This window comes from Molossus molossus, unplaced genomic scaffold (genome assembly GCF_014108415.1).
Source record: "Molossus molossus isolate mMolMol1 unplaced genomic scaffold, mMolMol1.p scaffold_m16_p_3, whole genome shotgun sequence".
NCBI lineage: Eukaryota > Metazoa > Chordata > Mammalia > Chiroptera > Molossidae > Molossus > Molossus molossus.
Window position 1 is genome coordinate 68535159 of NW_023425366.1, and position 21350 is coordinate 68556508.

General features: G+C 42.4%; 1 protein-coding gene across 1 annotated transcript; it reads right to left on the reverse strand.

Moving 5' to 3' along the window:
• Positions 1 to 6291: 6291 nt before the first annotated feature.
• LOC118642692 (U1 small nuclear ribonucleoprotein C-like) lies at positions 6292 to 6791 on the reverse strand. The gene has a single exon (XM_036280598.1). The coding sequence runs from the start codon at positions 6775 to 6777 to the stop codon at positions 6310 to 6312; it is 468 nt and encodes a 155-aa protein (XP_036136491.1). The 5' UTR covers positions 6778 to 6791; the 3' UTR covers positions 6292 to 6309.
• Between the last annotated feature and the right edge of the window lie 14559 nt (positions 6792 to 21350).

Below are 21350 nucleotides of genomic sequence, written 5' to 3' on the forward strand. Positions count from 1 at the left end.
TTTGCTACAGCAGTAGCTGCAAAATAACCTGTGAATGCAGTTAGAAAAACTGGATCTGATCACTTGCTAAGAAACCGGTGACTACAAATCCCATAATTCTTACCTCTGAGGAAGGAGCTCTAAGCCTCAGACAAGTTATTACAGAAACGAATAGTTACTTGACAGCAGTAAAAATCCAACAGTTTCGGAAGCAGCCCGCTAGAGATTAAAATCGCAACATCTTCCAGTCTGAGTGTCTTAGTACAAATTTATGCTTTTTTTTTTTTTTTTTTTGACTTAACCACTTTACTTTAAACAAACAAACCAAAAAAAATCTAGAGAGTAATTCAAAAGATATGTAGAAATCATCACTCATGATAATTTTCTCAAAAATTGGAATTCATTAGGTGATAAAAACTGAAGAAACAGCGGCTCCAAGAGGGTCCCCGAGTAAAGGTAGCCTCTGAATCGGCAGTGATTAACCCTCTTGGGTCACAGACCTGTTTCACACTCTTTTTAGAAAAATTTAAACACATACCTACACACACAATTTAACATTTGTTTTCATTGGTTTTACAGCCACCCTAATGTTTATAAACTCAGCGTAGAAGCAGCTCATCGAAATGGATGTTTTCATGCTGTCGTATTGGATGGCAGCGAGGGAGCCGTTCCTTAGACAACAGCCACGCGGCGGAGCACACGTTCGCACACAAGAAACAACGTTTTCTTTGTTCTCGTTACCTGGGGGCTAGGTTTTCCTCAAAGGGCTTATGCTTTTGGTTTTAGTCATCAGTGGGATCTAAATCCCATACTTCATTGGGAAAAGATGTGGGCCTGAGACCCTACAGTTGTGAAGCTGTGGGGGTGAGGTCCGTCAGCGGGCTCTGAAGTACGCTTTCGACAGAAGCATCTTGGGAGAGTCCGCTGTGGACAGTGTGGCCACGGGGTCCTGAGCAAGAAGCTCCGAGATCACATAAGGTACAAGGCGGTGAATGTGGGTGGAAACTTTGGGATTTTGCCTGCTTTTTCAAAAACATCTATGCTTTTTTTTAATCCTCATCGAAGGATATTTTTCCATTGATCTTCAGATAGAGTAGGAGGGGGAGAGAGAGAGCAATACTGATGTGAGAGAGACACATCAACTGGTTGCCTCCGGCACAACCCTGACCAGGGTCGGGGATGAACCACAACCGGGGCTCGAGCCCTTGACCAGAATCAAAGCCACGACTCTTTGATCCGGGGGTCAATCCTCCAACTGCGGAGCCAAACCAACCAGGGCAACATCCATGCTTTTAGTTGGTTGGTTTGGTTTTTAATTCAATTCTTGGAGATTTGTTAACAGAAAACTAAAGTTTAAAACAGAACAGGTGGCCAGAGAACAGGTGGCGAGGGGCAGTGGACGCCGGAGTCAGCTCCAGGGCCGTCCCAGGGCTGCTGCCGAGGCCACCGGCTGAACCCCGGACACGGACTGCCCCAGGGCAGCTGCTGCTGTTGTAATCATTATTCCAAAGTGCCTGTGTAGCCATCGGCTTCTCACAATCGCAGCGTTTATTTTCAATATGACCTTCAAGGTAGATTAATACACTTCCCTGCGTTGTCCTCCCCATTTTACAAATGAGGGAACACAGATTCAGTTAGGCGAACTGATTTGCCCAAGGCTTGCAAAAACAACTAGGATCTCATTTTCCTGGCTTTACAAAACAAAACCTAGTGCTTTAAAAAAAAAAAAAAAAATCTGTTTCCAGCACTGTGGTTCTCATGGTTGATTGCGTTGTGATCTACAGCAGTTTTCCACCTGCATCCAAAGAACGAAGGGACTGTGCCATGAACGGGATCTCCCTGTGCCCGCGCATGGAGCATTGCGGAGGAGCCAGACAAAGACCAGCAGCAGATCTTTCAAATAGCTCTTATAATCCCGGTGTTAAGTATTTACTTTTTCTCAGTTCGTTCACAACAGGTCAACCATGGAGACAGATAAGCTGCACTGGGAAAATTTAAAAGAAAGGAATATAAAACATATGGCTACGAAAGTATCAAACACCTGTAGGATGTGTTCTAGGCACTTGGGAACAGGTCTTAGTGGGGAGAACCACCAAACACAGGAGCATCACTTCACAGCCAATAAAAAGGGGCTTTGCGGATGTTGGCACAATACAAAAACCATCTTTTGATTTTCTCTCAGGGAAAGACATGAGTTGTTTCAGGAACATGAACTAGGGAAGAAAGAGGATGAAACCAGAATGTGGCTTGTGACTACTCACTCCTGGGCTGGCAGGGGCGGAAGACGATTCTGCAGAGCTGCCATTGAGGACGAGGCTAGGGATCCTAGGTGTTATTCAGAGACAACACAGGTAGAAGCGCAATTCTAGGAGCCTCCAATCAGGAGTGAGACTGAGTGTCAGGAGTCCAGATGGGTCTGTCCAGGTCGAAAATAACCACAAAACTAAGATGCTATACCTTTTTCTCCCATATTTAAACTAACTGGTGGTTGCTACACTATAAAGGTCCTTTAATACATTCAAAATTTTTTGCCAGGAAACAATAATTAACTCTGGATACAAAGTATGTCACTGAAAAGTGATGAGTTTTTTATGAACTGTCCCTAAAGAGAGTAGTATACAAATTGGCTATTGTGTTTTAAGCAAAAGATTCAAAGTGTCAAACAAAAAAAGAAAATCCAATCTTTTACTTTGGCATAATTGACTAAACTTAAACAAGGAACCGGGTATCCCCTGAGTGTTGATATACAGTTTCTCATTACTGAATAGTACTGAGTATGCTCTGATTTCCATTATGATTTCTTCTGTGATCCATGACTGTCTCTCTCTCTCTCTCTCTCTCTCTCTATATATATATATATATAAATTTCTATAAGTATAAGATATTTTTAGTTATTTTGTTACTGATTTCTCATTTAATGGCAGGGCGAATGCAATCTGTGCAAAACACTGGTCAAAGTTCTAAAAGTTTCCTTGCTGTTGAGGGGGTCAGGACATGCCAGCCCAAACTATGCAATTTGGTGTGTTAATTATTTTGAGCAGAAAGAAATTGAGAACCAGTAGGTGCAAGAACTCTCTGCTGTCCCTCTTTCCACATAAAAGCAGCCATAAATCCCCCCCCCCTCCTGTATGGGAGTGAGGAGCACGGCCCGCATCACTGCAACCAGAAGCCTGCACGAGTCTAGTAAGCACACCTTACTAACGTAACCGTACTTCCATTAGTCCCCCTAGTATTTCCTAGTCACTTTCCCACAAGTTATTGGCCCTAATGCCCCCAAACCCCCTTTTCTTTGTAGAGTCACTTTACAAATCTTTGTCATGTTAAAATGATACATAATTCCCCAATTCTAACTACTTCTTTGGGTTTTCACTTCTTTTCTAAAGGACCCTGTGCACATTAAAAAAAAATTAACATCATCAAATGTGTATGGCTTTTCTCCTGTTAATCTGTCTATTTTCAGTTTAGTTCACATGCCTCATTCACTGAACCTAGCAATTCTTCTGGCTTAAATAAATACACACCTCTGATGTCCCCATTAAAAAAAAAAAAAGTGTGCCCAGCCGGTGTGGCTCAATGGTTGAGCATCGACCCATTTGCCAAGAGGACACCAGCTTGATTCCCAGTCAGGGCACAAGCCCAGGTTGTGGGCCCAGTTCTCAGTGGGGGGCATGCAGGAGGCAGCCAAGCGATGTTCTCTCTCATCGATGTTTCTCTCTCCATTTCCCTTCCTCTCTCTCTAACATCAATAAAGAAAAAAAATTTTTTTTTAATGTACTGTTTGCTGATTTCTAGATGTTAGTTCAGTTTTTTTTATTTTTTAAATCATTGAGCAGACCAAACCAAACATTCTGCAGGTGGCAATGGCCCATGACGGGCAGCCTGAGACCTATAGAACAGATGGCTTAAGTTTGAATTTTTTACCTTGGGATCATTTTATTGAAACTTGTAAACATACATGTTTCTTATTTCATAACTTGAAATGATTTAGTAAATGGGAGCAAGTATTTTTTCTGATATGAGAATGTCTGAATATCTCAGTTTCCTAAGAAATTCATCCATTTCTCTGTGGAGACCAAGGTGGGAGTGACGTCTGCTAGTTCACCTGACACCCTACGTGCAGGGAGAGTGTCTCCCTGTTATCACAACAAGGAATTCCTGGTGATTAACTGGACATCATTTGCATAAAAATCATATTTTTTGCCTTAGAAATACACACATCTATTTATATGCAGGGAATATCAAATACTGATCATTTCTCTATGAAGGTCCAATGTCCACAGGAGTTTCCCCTCATAATCTGTTGGAGTGTAAAAGTCCCCAAGAGCTACAGAGATTTGCAGTGGAAGAAACCCACCCTGCCTTGAGTCCTCCCCGCTCTGCTCGTGTGGCTAATCCAGGGTTGCTTTCCGCTGCAGCCTCTGAGTGATCCAGGTAACCTGAGCCCCAGCCCTCGGCCTGGCCATGCAGCCATAAGGAAGCCATTTCTTTCCCTTGGAGGTAATGCACATCAACCAGGCTGGGCCACATGTTCAAAGGCCAGCTTTGCTTCTGCACGGGGTGATGCCGCCTGCTAGGAGCTCTCTGAAATGCCAGGGCAGCTTGCAGGCTTGGTGGAGCAGGCATCCAACCGTGAGACAGCTGGAACCCATTAAGGTTGGCAATTTTTGCCCAAAGGAACTGAAGTGCCTTTACACTGGCAGGGCCTTGTAAAGAGGACTTGGCTTACACTTAACTGATACGTGTAAATGCTTAAGGGAATTTCAGGCAGAGGAGGTGAGCCTGTCCCCAGGGTTCTGTTTCATGCCTGAGCAACCTACCTGTGGAAGTAATTAAGTGCCATGCTGATGGGCTCCTGCCATGAAAGACACTTCATTGTGTCCAGGAATTTCTGTCCACAAAGTGCAGAGTCATTCCATAAACATGTCCATGCAGGAAAATGGTCTCAACACAGGGCAGGGACCTAAATAACAGCAGCGGTGGGGTTTCCCTCCTATTATTATTATTTTGACATTTATACTATCACTACATACTATCTCCTCAGTGTTTAGAATAAAATATACAGGACATACACATGAGGACATTTTATTATGATAATTTTTCCATTCATTTAAAAATGCATACATAATTGTGATGTCATCTTCAAGCCATATGTTTTTCTAAAAGCAAAAATTATTTTTTAATGGAACTCAATAGCAAATGAAATTGATGAGAATGACTAAATTCTAGCTAAGATAGCTATGGCAAAAGCCTGAATATGAAACAAGTTATTTTCTTCTGCAGAGATAAGGTGTGGGCACAAAGCCAGAAATTGGGAGCCGGAGTTCTATTCCAGTCCTGCAAGGTGGTCAGTGCATCAATTAAGTTGCGGAAATGCCATGCCCTGTATTCTATTCTGGAGATTGATGGTACACATTAGCCATATTTTGAACTCTCAGTTAAGGAAGCTAAACACTATATTTTCCATATTCCCTTGCCACTATGATTTCTAATGGGAAAGAGGTTTCATCACTTTTTTGCATTAGTGCAAGACTGAGCCAGAACTGAGTGAAGTCAAGAGAGAGGCACCCATTTTAGCTTATCCAGATGGAGCAGATACAGAATGACTCTGAAACCAAGAGTTCTGTTGATGACTTGTAGTCCCTGGATTTACGGTAGGGCAGTGTGTTTCTGGGATGCACAACTGCAGAGGCAGCTTCTTGACTCCTACATTTCAAGTAAGGCATTGTGGTCCTGGAGCCAGCAGTTGTTATAACAGCTCTCTGATGGTAGCTGGGGCAGCAGGTCCCTTAGCAGGCCTGTTCTGCACTGATATACTGAAAACCATTCTGGAAAGCCCAGCCTAGAGTCTGTTCTTCCGGCTATTCCAATGATTCCCTCAATGAAATCCCTTTCTGCTTGAAGTAATTGGAATGGTTTTTCTTACCTGCACCTGAGCCCTTATTGGTACACTGTGGCTCCCTGTTGGAAATGTTGCTCTAAAACATGATCCTGTGGTGGGAGATATGTCCATGCCCTGTCCCCTCGACCTACTCAGCTCTTGTTGGTGGGTGGTATTTTTCCCCCTGTCTTCTTCTTCTTCTTTTTTTTTTTTTAACTAAAATAACTGACAATTTTATTTTCACATTTCACAATACAAATGAAAATTGCTTTTTTTGTTTTGTCCCACAACTCCCCTCCCAAACTATTCTCTCGAGTAGGAAGAGGGAGTGAGTCTTCCTGGTCATACTGTTAGAAAACACCCAGAGTCACAGCACCGCGGTCTCCTGGTGAAGTAGAACAAGTAAAATAAAATTGATAGAAAGAGGTTCCCCTCTCTCCTTATCTGTCTGGTCAAGTCATTCCTGGCCGAGTGGGCACCATCATGGGACGGGCGGGAGGTCTCATCATTGGGGGCCCAGGCATCATTGGCATGTGCCCTCCCATAGGTGGCCTCATTCCAGGAGCAGGTCCCACTGGCGTCATCCCAGGAGGAGGAGGACCCATCATTGGCATCATGGGAGAGCCCCCCATATGGGGTGGTGGCATCATACCAGGGTGAGGAGGACCCGGAAGACTGGGGGGAGGTGGGATCATTGCCCCTGCAGGAGGAGGAGCAGAGAATGGAGTAGGAGGTACCTTTCCTTGCTGAAAAGCTGCGGTTGTTTTGTCAATCAGGCTCTGAGCCTGCTCTTCCATCCATTTCTGATAGTAGTCTTTCACATTCTCTTTGTGTTTCCTACCACTGCAGGGTGTCTTTCTCACAGATGGAGAATCATGGGTGAGGTATGTATCGCAGTAGTCACAATAGAACTTGGGCATGTTGTCCTGCAGGCCGTTGGCGCCCCTGTCTTCTTTAGTAGTAACTATTTTTCTCAGTCCATGAGTTCCCCCCTCTGGCCATGCTGCCATGTCTCTTTGAGGAGCCCAGCCTCCTCCTAGGGCAGGCCAGGGCAATGCCAAGAATAAAAATGGCACGTTCTTGCTTACTTGAGTGCTCTGCACAGTGCCCGGCTGAATGAGCCACTGGAGATTCATAAGAGATTTCCGTACAATAAATGGCAGAGTTCAGAGCTTTTCCAACTTCACATGAAATTGCTTTGACACTTTGTGTCACCTGCTACTTTTGACAGGGTTCATTTGCAGTCCAGACCTGATGATTCTACACATCATAGGTAACAGTGTCTCTTACTGCTCCAGACCCTCCTCTTGCAACCTGGTTTGCCCTGAGTGCCAAAGAAGGCAACGGTGTGCTGTTAATCACTTGTCGTTTTGGCTGATAAAATTAAATTTAGCAAGAGATTTGAAGTAAATTCTTATGAATTGTAATTACAGAATACTTTATTAAAATAATGTGTGATCGCCCTGGCTTGTTTTGCTCAGTGGTTAGAGCGTCGACCCGCGAATCAGAGTCCCGGGTTCGGTTCCCGCTAAGGGCACGTACCTCGGTTGCAGTTTGTCCCCGGCCCTGGTTGGGTTGTGTGGCTGGCAACCACTCTGTGTGTGTCTCTTGCATCAATGTTTCTCTCTCTCTTCTTCCCTCTCTCCTTCCCGCTCTATATCTGAAGATGAATGCAAAAATGTCCTCAGGTGAGGATAAATAAATAAATAAATAAGTAATGTGTCATCTATTTAGAAACCTAGCAAACTAACACCCACCAGAAACACCATCACTTCTGGTTCTAAGTCTCACAGGTGCAGCTGCTGCTAGGGCGTCTCTGCCCGGGCTGCCCACCCGGGGTTCACTGAGAGCTGCCTGGTTCGAGGCTTGCGCTGGGTCTGCGGTGGTGAATTTGACTCCTGCCCTCGTAGATGCCTCATAATCTAGGACGTGGCTCTCAAACAGAAGGAGTCTGAGAACTTCTAGCTCTAAATCTTTGTAAGGATTTTTCTGCAAATGATGCTTCTTTTCCACAGCCAGACCAGACCTTAATTCTCAGTAGACAGTTACTTTCTCCTTCTCCTGCGTGTGTGTTTTGTGTTTTTGAGTGAGTTGGGGGTGGGGGGGGGGAGAAACTAGTACATATTTAAGCTATTCCACAATGTTAATTGACCCCCAGAATGTTACAACTTGAAATCTAGGCTTCCCTCAAGGTTAGCTGAGGCTTTCCTCACATCCTACCCTTTTTTCTTCATAAGGTGGTTCTTAAATGAGGAGAACTGACACCCAGGGATGCTCTGAAATGGATACCATGTTGTTCAGCGATGTGGTGGCCAAGGGGAAGCAAGAAACAGCCGAGAGAAGCGCTGGGAGAAAACTTGAAGCAAACCTCCCCTGGGGACAGGTCTGGGCGGATGTGTTTCTGGGAATTCTTCGGTTCCATAGGTAGAAAACACTGCTAAAGGGAGTTCTTAGCTAGGAACAAAAGAGCATTATTGAGTAATAATTACTTGTGTATGCTACCATTAAAGTCTTGGGAGAAAACCTGAAGAAGTTGCCCCAGAGGCATTTTTTAAAAGGCTTCTAGCTAAACTTTCGATGAAATTTCACGAATTTGAGATCCTATGATTTAAGGACTAATTATGTCTCTTCCAGTGCACCTTTATTTAATTTCCATCCCCTCAGCTGAAATCTGACCCCGAGGAATGCAAACAGGAAGGGGTGGGGAAGGTGCCTCTGAGTACAAGAATCTTCCAGACACATTTGTCTGGTAAACATTCCCTTCCGTGGTGTCCTGGGGTCTCTTACTGATGTGACTTTGCTGACATTATACACCATGTCTCTTTGCGCCCAAATGTTAAACTAATCAGGCCTGTTTTTTGTTTTTGTTGTTGTTTTTATTTGGTGAATTTCACAAAGAAAGAAAAGAAAAGCCTCAACATGTTATTTATTTTCTTATTTCATTTTTACATCCCCCGCTATTTTTTTCAGTCTAGTCAATTGTGGGTGAAGAAAAATGCAAATGACTTTGTTGTAAAGTGAGCGAGACTTTTAAAAAAGAAAAACAGACCATGCTGTGTGCCACTTTAATTCTAAAATAAGATAAATGTTTTAAAACAATGTCCCAGAACTGTTTATTAATTTAAATAATAGATTCATTACCAAGCCCTTGCTTCCACTGAGTGTAGAGAACTAGCTTGAATGTGTCTTTTAATGAAAAACACTACCTTCAGGAATAGCAAACACCTACTAAATTGTGGTCGTTAGTGAAAGACGTCAGATGAATGGCATGATGGCGACCGTAATGAAGCACATTGAGGTTGGAAAGGCAAAAGGGGAAATGATGGAGTTTCACATATGATTACACTTTGGACAGGGAAAGACCACCTTTAAGAAAAAATAAAAAAAAAAAAAGAAGAAATGGGAGAATGTGTTTTTCATTTTTACCCATTGCTTCTTCCAAGTTTTCCCCATTAAATTTGTAAACTATAGGGTACATTATACCATTGTTATTATTATTTATCAAAACAGGACAGTTAATGTACTCTAAAGGCACATTAAATATGAGAGTTAGGGTATACCCTTTCCATAGTGACCTTATTTGGAATCAAAAATCTTTGTTCTTTACTGTTATGTCATTTTTCTACACCCCCTGCCCACCAACTGCAAAGAACCTTATAGATGCACTCTCCATAACTTTTCCCCTCCCGGATATCTGTGCACCCTTCTCCTGGAAAAAAAACTGCTGGAAGTTTTTATTTTGTTAGATTTCCAGAGTGAATTTTGAAGTAGAACCCATGAAAAATAACAGCGCTGAAAACCCGGGTTTATTTGCTTTCGTTGTTCCTGACTGAAAACAAGTAAATTCATTTTCTAACCTATGTTCCTTCTATTCTGTCAACTCATTAAATAATGTAATTGAAAAAGCCTTTAGCATGGAACCAAATTCCCAGTTAACCAACATCCTTTTCTTCGCACCTAATAAATTTGCCTGTTCCCTTTCTCTTCCTTGGAGTGATTTTTTTCAAGAGGCTAATGGTTTTAATTCAGCTCAGTATATATTTTATCCCATATTCTGCTTTGGTGAGAGGCTCCTGCGGCAAAGAAGAAAAGGGAGCGTATTTGCAGGAGGAGACTTTCAGGCAGGCTGACGAGGGAGGACAGATTGGAGGCAGATTGTCCAAGGCTTTTTCCTTATCCTGATACCTTCACGCAGCGGTTGCGTTTTCTGGCCTTTTCTCTGCTGCTCAGAGCAACCAAGACCATAACGTGATTCATTTGAAGGGAAGACGGAATTAAAAACGGAAAAGAAGCAGATATGTGGATCTGACAGTTGGTTTTGACTCCCACCCACTGAGAGAGTAAAGAAGTTTATTGTTTCAGTTGATACCTGGTTTTTGGTGATATATTGTTTGTTGCTGTTATTTTTAAAGTGATTCAGTTACTTTATTTTGAAAGATGGGTGTGAGAAAGGCCTTTCTTTTCCTTTGAAACTAGTCCACATCTTAGCCTACCAGTAACAGCAACTGTTGTCCGTCAGTCATCTTCTGGGGCCTGCTTGTGAATGAAGTCTCAGGGAACTTGCCCAGAAAGCCCAGGTCCTGGAAGTCATTTCCGTGCCAACAGACTGTACTCTCTCTTTACGCACCCTGTGTTTGCTACAAGGACCACAGTGGGAAAACACACTGGGAGCTTTGAAGGAGACAGTGCTGTAAATGTGTGTAATACCTGTAACAGTTACAATTGTCATTGGGATTTCTGCCCATTATCTCTTCTTTCTTATCGTTTAGAGTTTTTGAAAACAAGAATCTCTTTGTTTCTTTATGTTATCAGGTCTGATCATCTTAAGACTCCCCTCTGACAAACAGTCCTTTTAAAGCCACGTGGAGTGGTCCTGAAAAGAGAGGGACAAGACATGCCCAGGGACTGGGCTGACAAAGAATAGGAAGTGGCAAATGTCACCCAGGGCCCCGTGACCAAGCACTGCTGGGTCCCATGCCCCATTTCTACTTATAATAATAGCAAAAATATTTCAGGATACTCACTGGGCAGTAAGGTTTATGTAAGTGAGCCTAGGCTAGTGCTGACATGCCCATTAACCTTGACCCATTCTAGAAGTGTCCTGAGCACCCCAGTTGATTCAGTACCTCATTCAAGCCCTCTGGTATCCACACAGGTAAACGTCACCTACCTAGGGCCATGTCTCCAAACATACAGTTACCATGGTAACTAGAGCATAACTAGATCTGCCTCTAAATTGTGGCAGAAATAGTAACCTACTGAGACATTTAACTGCCTCTCTCTTTCCGACTGGGAGAGAGGATGTACTCATGAGAAGGGTAAAGTGAGGAATTCGGTAATGACTGAACGTGTCCCGTTTGCCGTACATGAAGCCAATCAGAACGTCACAGTCCTTTCCTGTTGGATGCTGCCTCTTGTCCCCACTAACTCTCTCCTCTGCTATCATCGAATCTTTTGTTATTTTTATCTATAAAGTTCTTAAGTTCAATCATTATACTTTTTAGTTCTAGAATTTCCATTTGATTCTTTTTATATGTCCATAAATCCAACTCTGGATTTTTCATCGTTTCATCTGTGTTTACCATCTATTTCTCTATTGTACTGAACATTTCAATCAGTTAAAATCCTTATCTTCTTATGCCAATATTTGGACCCCCTGTCAGATCTGTTTCTACAGTTTGTTTCATCCCTTAGTTTTAAATCTTATAGCTTTGTCTCTTAGAATCCTCGTGATTTTTAAAGATTAAAACCAGGACAGTGTGCATAAACATCTTAGATATTTCAGCAGATCTTGTCTTTTTCCAGACAGGGTGTATGCACCCCTTTCCTCACCAAACGGATAGAGTGAGAGCGTATTACTTAGGCCACACCCCATACCCATGAAATAAAAATGTCTATACTATTTTCGGGTCTATCCATGCTGTTGTAAAAGGTAAGATTTCCTTTTTCTTTATGGCTGAATAGTACTCCATTGCATAAATGCACCACAGCTTTTTTTTATCCATTCCTCTACTGATGGGCACTTGGGCTGCTTTGAAATCTTGGCTATTGTAAGTAATGCTGCCATGAACGTAGGGGTGCATATATTCTTTCAAATCAGTGTTTCAGGTTTCTCTGGATATATTCCAAGAAGTGGAATTGCTGGGTCATAAGGCAGTGCCATTTTTAATTTGGAGAGTAGTATGCTAAGTGAAGTAAGACAGTCAGAGAAAGACAAGCACCATATGATTTCACTTACATGTGGAATCTAATGAACAAAATAAACTAACAAACAAAGTGGAGACAGACTCATGGATACAGAGAACAGACTGACAGCTGTCAGAGGGGAGGAATTGGGGGCTGGGTGAGAAGGGTGAAGGGACTAAGCAAAGAAATAAGAAAGACTCAGGGACACAGACAACAGTATGGTGGTGGTCGGAGGGAAAAGGGGATGTGGGGGGAGATAGAAGAGGGTAAAGGGGGGATTAAATGGTGATGGAAGGAGACTTGGCTTGGGGTGGTAAATACACAATACAATATACAGATGATATATTGTAGAATTATTTACTGAAATCTATATAATTTTATTAAACAATATCACCCCAATACATTCAATTAAAAATAATAAAATTAATTTTAAAAAAATGTCTATATTATTTGAATGTGCTGGAAAGTTGGAAAGTGACTGCTAAAAACTACTTTCTTCACCAAAGACTTTCCCCTAATTTTGTCTTGTCAGCTTCTGAGATGAACCCTACCTAGTCCATGTGGCCTCAGCCTGGCCAAACTCAGCGATTCCATTCAACTCTCCAAGATACTACGCTTTAGTTCCTAACCATACTGTCTCAAGCATCTCCAGAATTCAGCAAATGTGTTCAGGGACAATCAGGTCATATTTCAGTTCAATTCTCTACCCTTCCCTTTAAACCAGGATCATGGCCTCCAAGCCTTGAACACTGCTTACGCCTTAAGAGTTTGACAGAGTTCTGCTGGTTTCTTTAACCCGACGTTTCCTTTTGGCCCCCAAAAGTTCATATTTCCAACCTCTTTTCTATTTCTGAAATCAGCATATGTCCCAGGAGACATGCAACAGGATAACAGTCCAATTCATCGTGGCCTGCTGCCCCAGCCCTCACAAAATCTTGATCTTTGTAGCTGCAGGGACTCCCGGCCTCTACGACACGTGTGTACATGGTTTTGTAAACCCAGTGTTCTAGTCATTCTCAGTGAGCTTTGATCTACGGCAAACTACTCCCATTTTACCAGAAGTAGAATTCTGACTTCTTTTAAAATATTTTACTTAATTATATTCATGATTAATGGTACCAAGTGCCACAATCCATATTTCAATGCAACTGATTTACAAATTATTTATGAATCACCTACTAGGTGACAAATACTAGGGACAGAGTAGAAGACAAAGCAAACGCAGTTCCTGCACGTGAGCACCTAACACCCCAGCGTAAGAGAAATAAACCGACAATACAATGCCAAGTGGTAATTAAATGCTATGAAGAAGCATAAAGCAGGGAGACAGGACAGGGCCCAGGGAGGCTGCTCTGGTTTTAAAGGGTGTCCAGGAAAGGCCAAAGGTACAGCAGAGAACTGAATGGAGCTCGGAATCCGCCCGTGTGAGTAATCTCAGGTGAGTGTATTCCAGGCATAGGCACAGCACCTGCAAAGGTCCCAAGAATGGAACACACCAGGACCTTTCAAGAAATCACCAAGAGAGAAGCAGGGCTAGAGTAAGGGGAAGGGTGGTTGAAATCATCTAGTGCTTTTTATGTCTCTTTCTATTATCTATCATAATGTTTCCCTTCCTTCCTTCCTTCCTTCCTTCCTTCCTTCCTTCCTTCCTTCCTTCCTTCCTTCCTTCCTTCCTTCCTTCCCCTCCCTCCCTCCCTCCCTCCCTCCCTCCCTCCCTCCCTCCCTCCCTCCCTCCCTCCCTCCCTCCTTTCTTTCTTTCTTTCTTTCTTTCTTTCTTTCTTTCTTTCTTTCTTTGTTAATCCTCACCCAAGAATATTTTTCCATTGATTTTTAGAGTGGAAGGGAGAGAGAAAGAGAGAGAAACATCAATGTGAGAGAGACACATCGATCGGTTGCCTCCTGCACAACCCTGACCAGGGCTGGGGATCGAATCTGCAACCCAGGTACATGCCCTCGACCAGGAATCGAACCCAATACCCTTCATTTCATGAGCTGATGCTCTAACTGCTGAGCAAAACGGCTAGGGCTCACGGTTTCGGTTTTTTTTAAGGATCCTAATGGGAAAGAGAGCACCATTGTCATTAAGGTTCAATTTTTTAATGTCCTGGAAGTCTTTTGAGATCATTCATTCTTTGAGATCACGGCCCACACCCTCCACAGGTAAGATGTATTTGTTTTGTCTCACAGGAAGCTTTAAAAGGGCTGCTCATCTAATATGGATCCACAGAGGACTGGCACATCCAGACGCAGTGCTGAGCGAGGCATTCGGAATCAGGCTGCTGCAAGAGAGCTGAAACGCACAGTGTTTGTAGGAGTCACTTTTTCCCTGTGGTGCAGAAACACCATGTACTTCATGCCACCAGTTTTTAATTTAAGACCTATGACCAAGTATCGACCGTTTGTCCAGTATAATAGCGTGGAGTATAGAGAGCACAGAAGTATGGACTTGCCTGCAAGCAGCTTCATGTAGCAAGCATCCCAACCTGAGCCCAAGCTGAGTTTGTACCAGGATTCAGACACAGTCTGGATGACTCGGGAGGGTAAACGAGTCTCCTCTAATAGAAAAGACAGGTTAGGAACAGTTTGGGTCCAAAGTCAACAGATCAGTGTTGAAGAGAAAGGTGTTTAATATTCAGCACCAGTGGACTCATGCCTCTGTCTTTGGGAGCAAAACTTCAAAAATATTGAGTAAAAACCAGAAGAGCTATTTCCTGGACGTCTGCTAAGGCAGCCAGAGCTCAATTGGCACAGCTTTGCAGCCTGAGTAGCAGACAGCAGTCCGGGGGCTGCCGTTTGAGCAGGGAGGGGCCCAGAGAGCCTGAGCCGCCAGAAGGACCACCCTCAGTCCAAACAGAGAAGGCACAGGAGCAGGCTGTCTCTTTGCTGGCCTTAGCCCCCAGCACTGGGAGGGGCAGTTGTGCCGGGTGGCATTACCCTTTTCGGAAGGACCACCTCTGCTGTGGGTAGCAGCAGCCACAGAAGACAGCAAACCCGGCACAGTGGAGCAGGAGAGGATGCGGGCAGACATGTGGCCCAGGAACAGAGAGCCTGCGCGCACGTGCCAGCCCCTGGGGCATCCCGAGCGGGGAGGGATTTGAGGGAGCTGGGATGCCTGCCAGAGTGGGAAGTGCTAAGGACAGTCACAGAATGCCATTGCTGTGCTCATCGTGATGTTCCCGTTATCCCTGAGACGTGGTGGTAGCTGGAGTGAGTGAGATATGAGATATAAAATCGAATCAGACTCATAAAGAGGGGGGATAAAGTATCTCCCTTTTAGATGAGAAAATGAAGGCCCAGTTACAGATGGAATGTTTGTGTCTCCCCAAATGTATAGGTTGAAGCCCTCACTTCTAATGGGATGGTACTAGAAGGTGAGCTCTTTGGGAGATAATTAGGTTTTTCCTTTTTTTTTTTTTTTTTTTTTTAATTGATTTTTAGTGAGAGAGGAAAGGAACGAGAGAGAGGGCATGTACACTTACCAAAATCGAACCAGAAATCTTTCGGTGCTTGGGACGGCGCTCAACCAACTGAGCCAGGGCAGGAGGTGATCAGGTTTAGATGAGGACATGGGAGTGGGGCCCATGATGGGATTAGCACTCTTCTAAGAAGAGGAGAAACACCAGAGCTGGCTGCCTTGGCCATGTGAGCAAGAAGGCAGCCATCTACAAACTAGCAAGAGGGCTCTTACCAGCAATGGAATCTGCCAGCCCTTGAGTTGAGCTATTGCAGCCTCCAGAACTGTGAGAAAATACATGTCTGTTGTTTAAGCCGCCCAGTCTATGGTATTGTGTTATAGTAGCCCATGCAAAGGCCAGGTGACTACGTGATTTATTTCAATGTAATGTATTCTCTGGAAACTTGGGGTTGAGTCTAGGTTTCTGCTGATTTAAATGTGTGAGCCAGTACACATGCAGAAGACCAGTCTTCTTACTCCAGCTTAATTGTAGGGTTAAGTGTTTTCAATGATCTTTTCATTTATTTATTTCATTCAATCATTATTTCTGGAATATCTACTATGTACCACTAAATACTTATAACAGATTAGGTAGGAAATCAGGATTTTTGCTTTTGAGGAGCTCACATTTGGTAGAGAAGAGATTCATGAGCTGATAACCTTGAAATATTTGTCATGTCCTAAAGCTCCATGCTCTGTCCTATCTCTCTGTCTTTGCACTGTGTTTCCACGGATACTTCTCTTATTCCACTCCATTCTACGTTCTGCCTTGCAAGTTCCTGCTCACCCTCGAGACAGCTCGGCTCCAGCTGAACTCCTCCTCCTCCCTGTGCCTGCCTCAGCCTCCTGCCCCTCGACTCTGCCCCGTGTCACTGCTGCAGCCTGATCCGCTCGTGTTGTCACCGTGCACAGGACTGGTTCCCGGCCCTCTTCTGAGCTACTTGAGGATAAGGTTTGTTTTTGTGCCTGTCACTGTATTATTCAATGAACAGTGCCTCTCAGCCAGACTCCAGAGGAACTGGTTGACTTTCTTGAGCTAATTGTTCTACTTATCTGCACTGCTGGACAGTGTGCCTCTCATGTTAAAATTCTCTTCTATTGCGCTGGAATTGGTCAATGTACATGTATTGCATGCCTACCATGTTCTAGAAACTATGTCAGGACTGGAGGTACATATATAAAGAAGACATGGTGGGGTCCATAGACTGGAGGAGAAAATAGATATATAAACAGGTCACATTAATAAAACACCATCTGTATTAATGCATCATCTGTATTAATGGGAACTCTGAGATAAGACAGAGTAGGAAGGACAGTGTGCACTCTTAGCCCAATCTGAGGTTTTGGTTAAGTCCTCTTGGCTCTGATGATCCTGATAAGCCTCCAAGTTTGTTTTAGTGCTATGATTTATCCAGCACTTATGTGTCATACATAATTCTTACTTTCCTAAAATTAATTTGGCTAAATGAATCCCATTTAATCTGCACAACAAACCTGAAAGGAAGATATGATGCCCAATTTGAATGTTAAAATACTGAGCCTTAGAAAATGTAAGCAACTTGCCCATGGTTATGTAGCCAGTAAATTCAAGGGCTGGGATGCAGATCTAGGTCACCTGACTGTAGGTCCTGGGTAGACTGATAGGACTTCGAAGTTATACAGTAGAGAGAACACACTGGGCTTGAAGCCAAGTCCCAGATCTATTTTATATTATCTGTGTGATCTGGGCTAAGTCATGCAAAACTCTTAAAACTCTGTTTTTTCACCTATAAAATAGGGATAAAAATGTTACCTCACAGGATAGTTTTGAGAATTAAAATATGAGCTTTAACTTGAATAACTTGAAATCATGTAGCAAAGTACTTGAACTGAATGAATATGTATTAAGAAAAAATATTTTAGTTTCCTTAGGTCTCACCATAGGCCCATGATGCTCTTGAGTTTTTGCAAGATGCTTTCTTTCTCTTGTGTGCAGCCTTCAAAAGCACAGTTGTTGGCCAACAGCAGCTCCACCGTCTTGAGACTTTGAGGTTGTATCAGTAGCTTTTGAGCTAAAATGTCTCCCGGAGGACAGAAGCCTATTTTTACACTGGCTTCTCAGTCCCCCAAGTTCTTGAGCACAGCGGCGTGAAATGAATGGGAAAGGACTGACATTGTTATGTAACCCTGCCTCTCTTCACACAATGGGAATTAGTTTGACAGGAGCCCAGCAATTCACACAAGTCTCATTCTGGGAAATTTTAAAGGTCCACTAAATGTTGCTAATAATTGTCAGAGTAAGACTCAGATGACCACATCCAATCTTCACAGGCATCTTAATGTTATTTCCTGCACAGCTTTTACGCTAGACAACTAGTAGCATGGCCCACGTGCCACAACGCAGCCCAGAGCCGTGAGATTTGACAAGGACGTGGTGGACAACATTCCTGCTCCAAATACGGTTCTCAGATCAGCAGTATGGGAACTCCTTATAAATACAGAATCTTGGGCCTACTGAACCAGAGATTACATTTCAAAAGATACCCAGGTGGTTCTTATGCCCATTAAAGTCTGAGAAATACTGGTTTAGCCACAGGGCAGGAAGCACTGGGGCTCAGATCTCACCTGAACAGAGGGCAGTAGGGTGGTAATAGACGGTTTTAACTTCCCAGCCCAGTGACTTTGGCAACCTAGTTAATCTCTATTTCCTCATTTGTAAACTGGAGATAATAATAGTCCTTATATCACAGGGCTGTTAAACAGTAAATATGTTAATGTATATAAAGCACTTCGAATAGAATAGTACTTGATTCATAGCAAGGGAACTGAGTATTCTTATTTTACAGATGATGATGATGATGATGATGATGATGATGATGATAAGGCTTAATAAACTCACTTAAGTCACACAGAGTGAAAACAAGGTATTATAAGCCTCAAAAGAATTCAACTTGTTGGGTTCTTATCAATGAAGAACCTTGAAGGAGGTAAAATATTGATACTCTAGTGGCTGTAGATCATCTCTGGGTCAGCCATGACATCTTATCACATAGATAGAAAGAGGGCATCAAATATCTGACATACCTATCACCGGCCACATTTTTAGTTAAATTTTATTATCATAAACCTGAGTTTCTGTTTGCTAAGAAAGACAGAGAACCTCCTGGTAAAACTGAAAGTTCTGTTATAATAGTTGTAATGACTGTTGCCTTATAAGATTGGGAGTAGAATATGTTTTTTATAAGAGCATTTATAAACATATTGACCATAGACAACTGAATTCGTTCACCTACGTTTATTTTAGGGATTTGTTTTTAACTCTCCAGCATGTTGATACTGAACCTACTATTGTACCTCGAATTTGGACCTAAACAACTGGACCAGTATAAAAGGGCTATGCAGATACTCTTAAAATGAGGAATCCAAATAAAGGTGTATATGTATTTTTTTGGTAAAGTGTATTTTACAAGTAAAATAAAGTTACTTGCCAATTAACTTTAAAATGTGCATTGTAGCTAAAGCTGCCTTGATTAACAAGTGTGTCACTATGTGGCAATTTAGTTGGGCAGGAGAACAGGTACATATAAAGGATATGCAAAATAGAACTGAGAAATTTTAAGTAGATTATGATAAAAGACACTAAGCATTCATATATTGTACATTTAAAATGTGCACAAACCAAATTAATGAATCTTTTACGAGGCTGTACTACTGCAAAAGTAGATTGTTTTCAGTTTGATCTAAATATATCTTTTAAAATCACCTCCATCTTTATACATATAATTAATCTCTTCTGCAAGTATATATACAGATAGCAATAATTTACATATTTAACATGGGGGATTGTATAGGTTTTTGTGCAGACAGATAATGACATTTAGTTTATATGCTAGAAAATATTTGCATAAAGAAACAAAATCTGCTGATAAATGAAACATCCTCAGCTGATAGAAAACCTCTCAGCTTTTCTTTTTTCTTTTTTCTTTTATCCTCATTCGAGGACATTTTTCCATTTTTTGTACAGAGTGGGAGGGGGAGAGAGAAAGAGAGAGAGCAGGAAACATCGATGTGAAAGGGACACATCGAGTGGCTGCCACCCGCACGACTAACCAGGGCTGGGGACAAACTGCAACCGAGGCACATGCCCTTAGCGGGAACCGAACCCGGGTCTCTCCGGACCGCAGGCGGACGCTCTAACCGCTGAGCCAAACCGGCCAGGGCTCTCAGCTTTTCTTATACTAGAGTTTGCTCAATTTGAACTGTCCAGTCATCGAAATGCTGAAGGTTTCTCTTTTAATTAGTTGGATAATCTGGAATAACTCTCCTAAGTACAGAACATGGTTTTGTTTTAAGTGCTCAAGGTCTAATTAATCAGAGAAACATGGCTCATTTGTACCAGGGGAAACCGAGAGGGGAGAGTGGGGAGGAAATTCTCACAGTTGTCTTTGTTCCGTGGTGTTAACAGATTTAAAACCTCACCTTTACCGCAAACTGCACCTCTGTACTGACAGTGACGAGGCGCAGCTGTGCGCCTTGGCCCTCCCGCCACACCAAGTGGATTTTGTCAAGGCATCTGCTGTAAGGCTGAAGGAGCTCACTTGTTTAGTACATTCGTTCAAAACATCACAAGCATGTAACCAGCACATGGGCACCATGTGAGCTTTTCTCTTTTCAGGTCCCTTTCTTTATTCTTTCGGGCCCCACCTCCTCTTTCCTTGGTAGGCAGAGGGGACATTATATATATATGAGAAAGAACACACAAGGGCTGTTATAGAATATGAAACATCTGTATTACATGATTCCAAAACATAACATAATAGTTTGGTAGGAACCAAAGGAAAGCAATAAAAATGTTCAGTGGCATAAATAACCAGGTGGATTGCTACAGCGAAGGAAGGCACAGGAAAGGGAAAGGGAAACCTCGGGCATGACTGAATGCACATTTACAGGTTGAACGGTTGCTTCCGCTGCAGCCAGTCCTAACAGAGGCAGACTCGTCCCTAGGATGGGGTCCTCAGGAGCTGGAATGTGCGTGTTTCAGCATCTTTCCCTCACTTTGGTAGCAACAAACTCTAGTTGTAGTATATGGTGAAGGGATGTGAGGGAGACTCAGTGACTGTTTGAGTATTTTAAGATAAACTTTTCATAAACAGAGAACTGAAACATGTTTGTATGAATTCTCCATTTGGCAGACAGAGCAGACACAGGAGGATTTAGTAGAACATATTTATGTAGCCACTTTCTATAAGGCCCGTGTCTTCTTCATCTTTGTATAACGTTGTTAATAATCTTGGTGTGTTCATCTTATTCACATACTTTCTCTCTACTCTTTGTATATTTTTGTGTTTAACACTGATGATAACAGCTGCTTTGTAGAGACATGCATTACCTCCTATCTCTGTGCATCTCTGAACATTCTACATGCTTTTTCTTATTTGATTCAGTAAAATTTATTAGTGAAAATAAAAACATAGAAGAACAAAGAATAAAGTTTCTTACCTGCGTAGATCCTTGGTCAGATGACAGGTCTGGTTTTGAAATCTAACACTTTCTTTTTTGGTGGTGGTTTATAGGTTTCAATAGAGAAACATCTATTAGTGTAGCAGAACAATAATTCTAAAACTTAAGGTGGTAGGTGGTATTATGGGGAAACTGGACCACATACAAAATCAATATAGTAATTTATTTTCTATTTTTGGAGAGTAATCTGGTAACATGTATTAAGTATTTTTTGTGTTTTATGATTTTAAAGTATTCAGACCATTTGTCAAATTAATTTCCCTTTAAATAAAAAACCAAAAAAAAAACCAAAACATTTACTCATTTGGTTTCAGAAAAAGAATTGAGGCCATGTATAGTAAAATGTGTTATTAA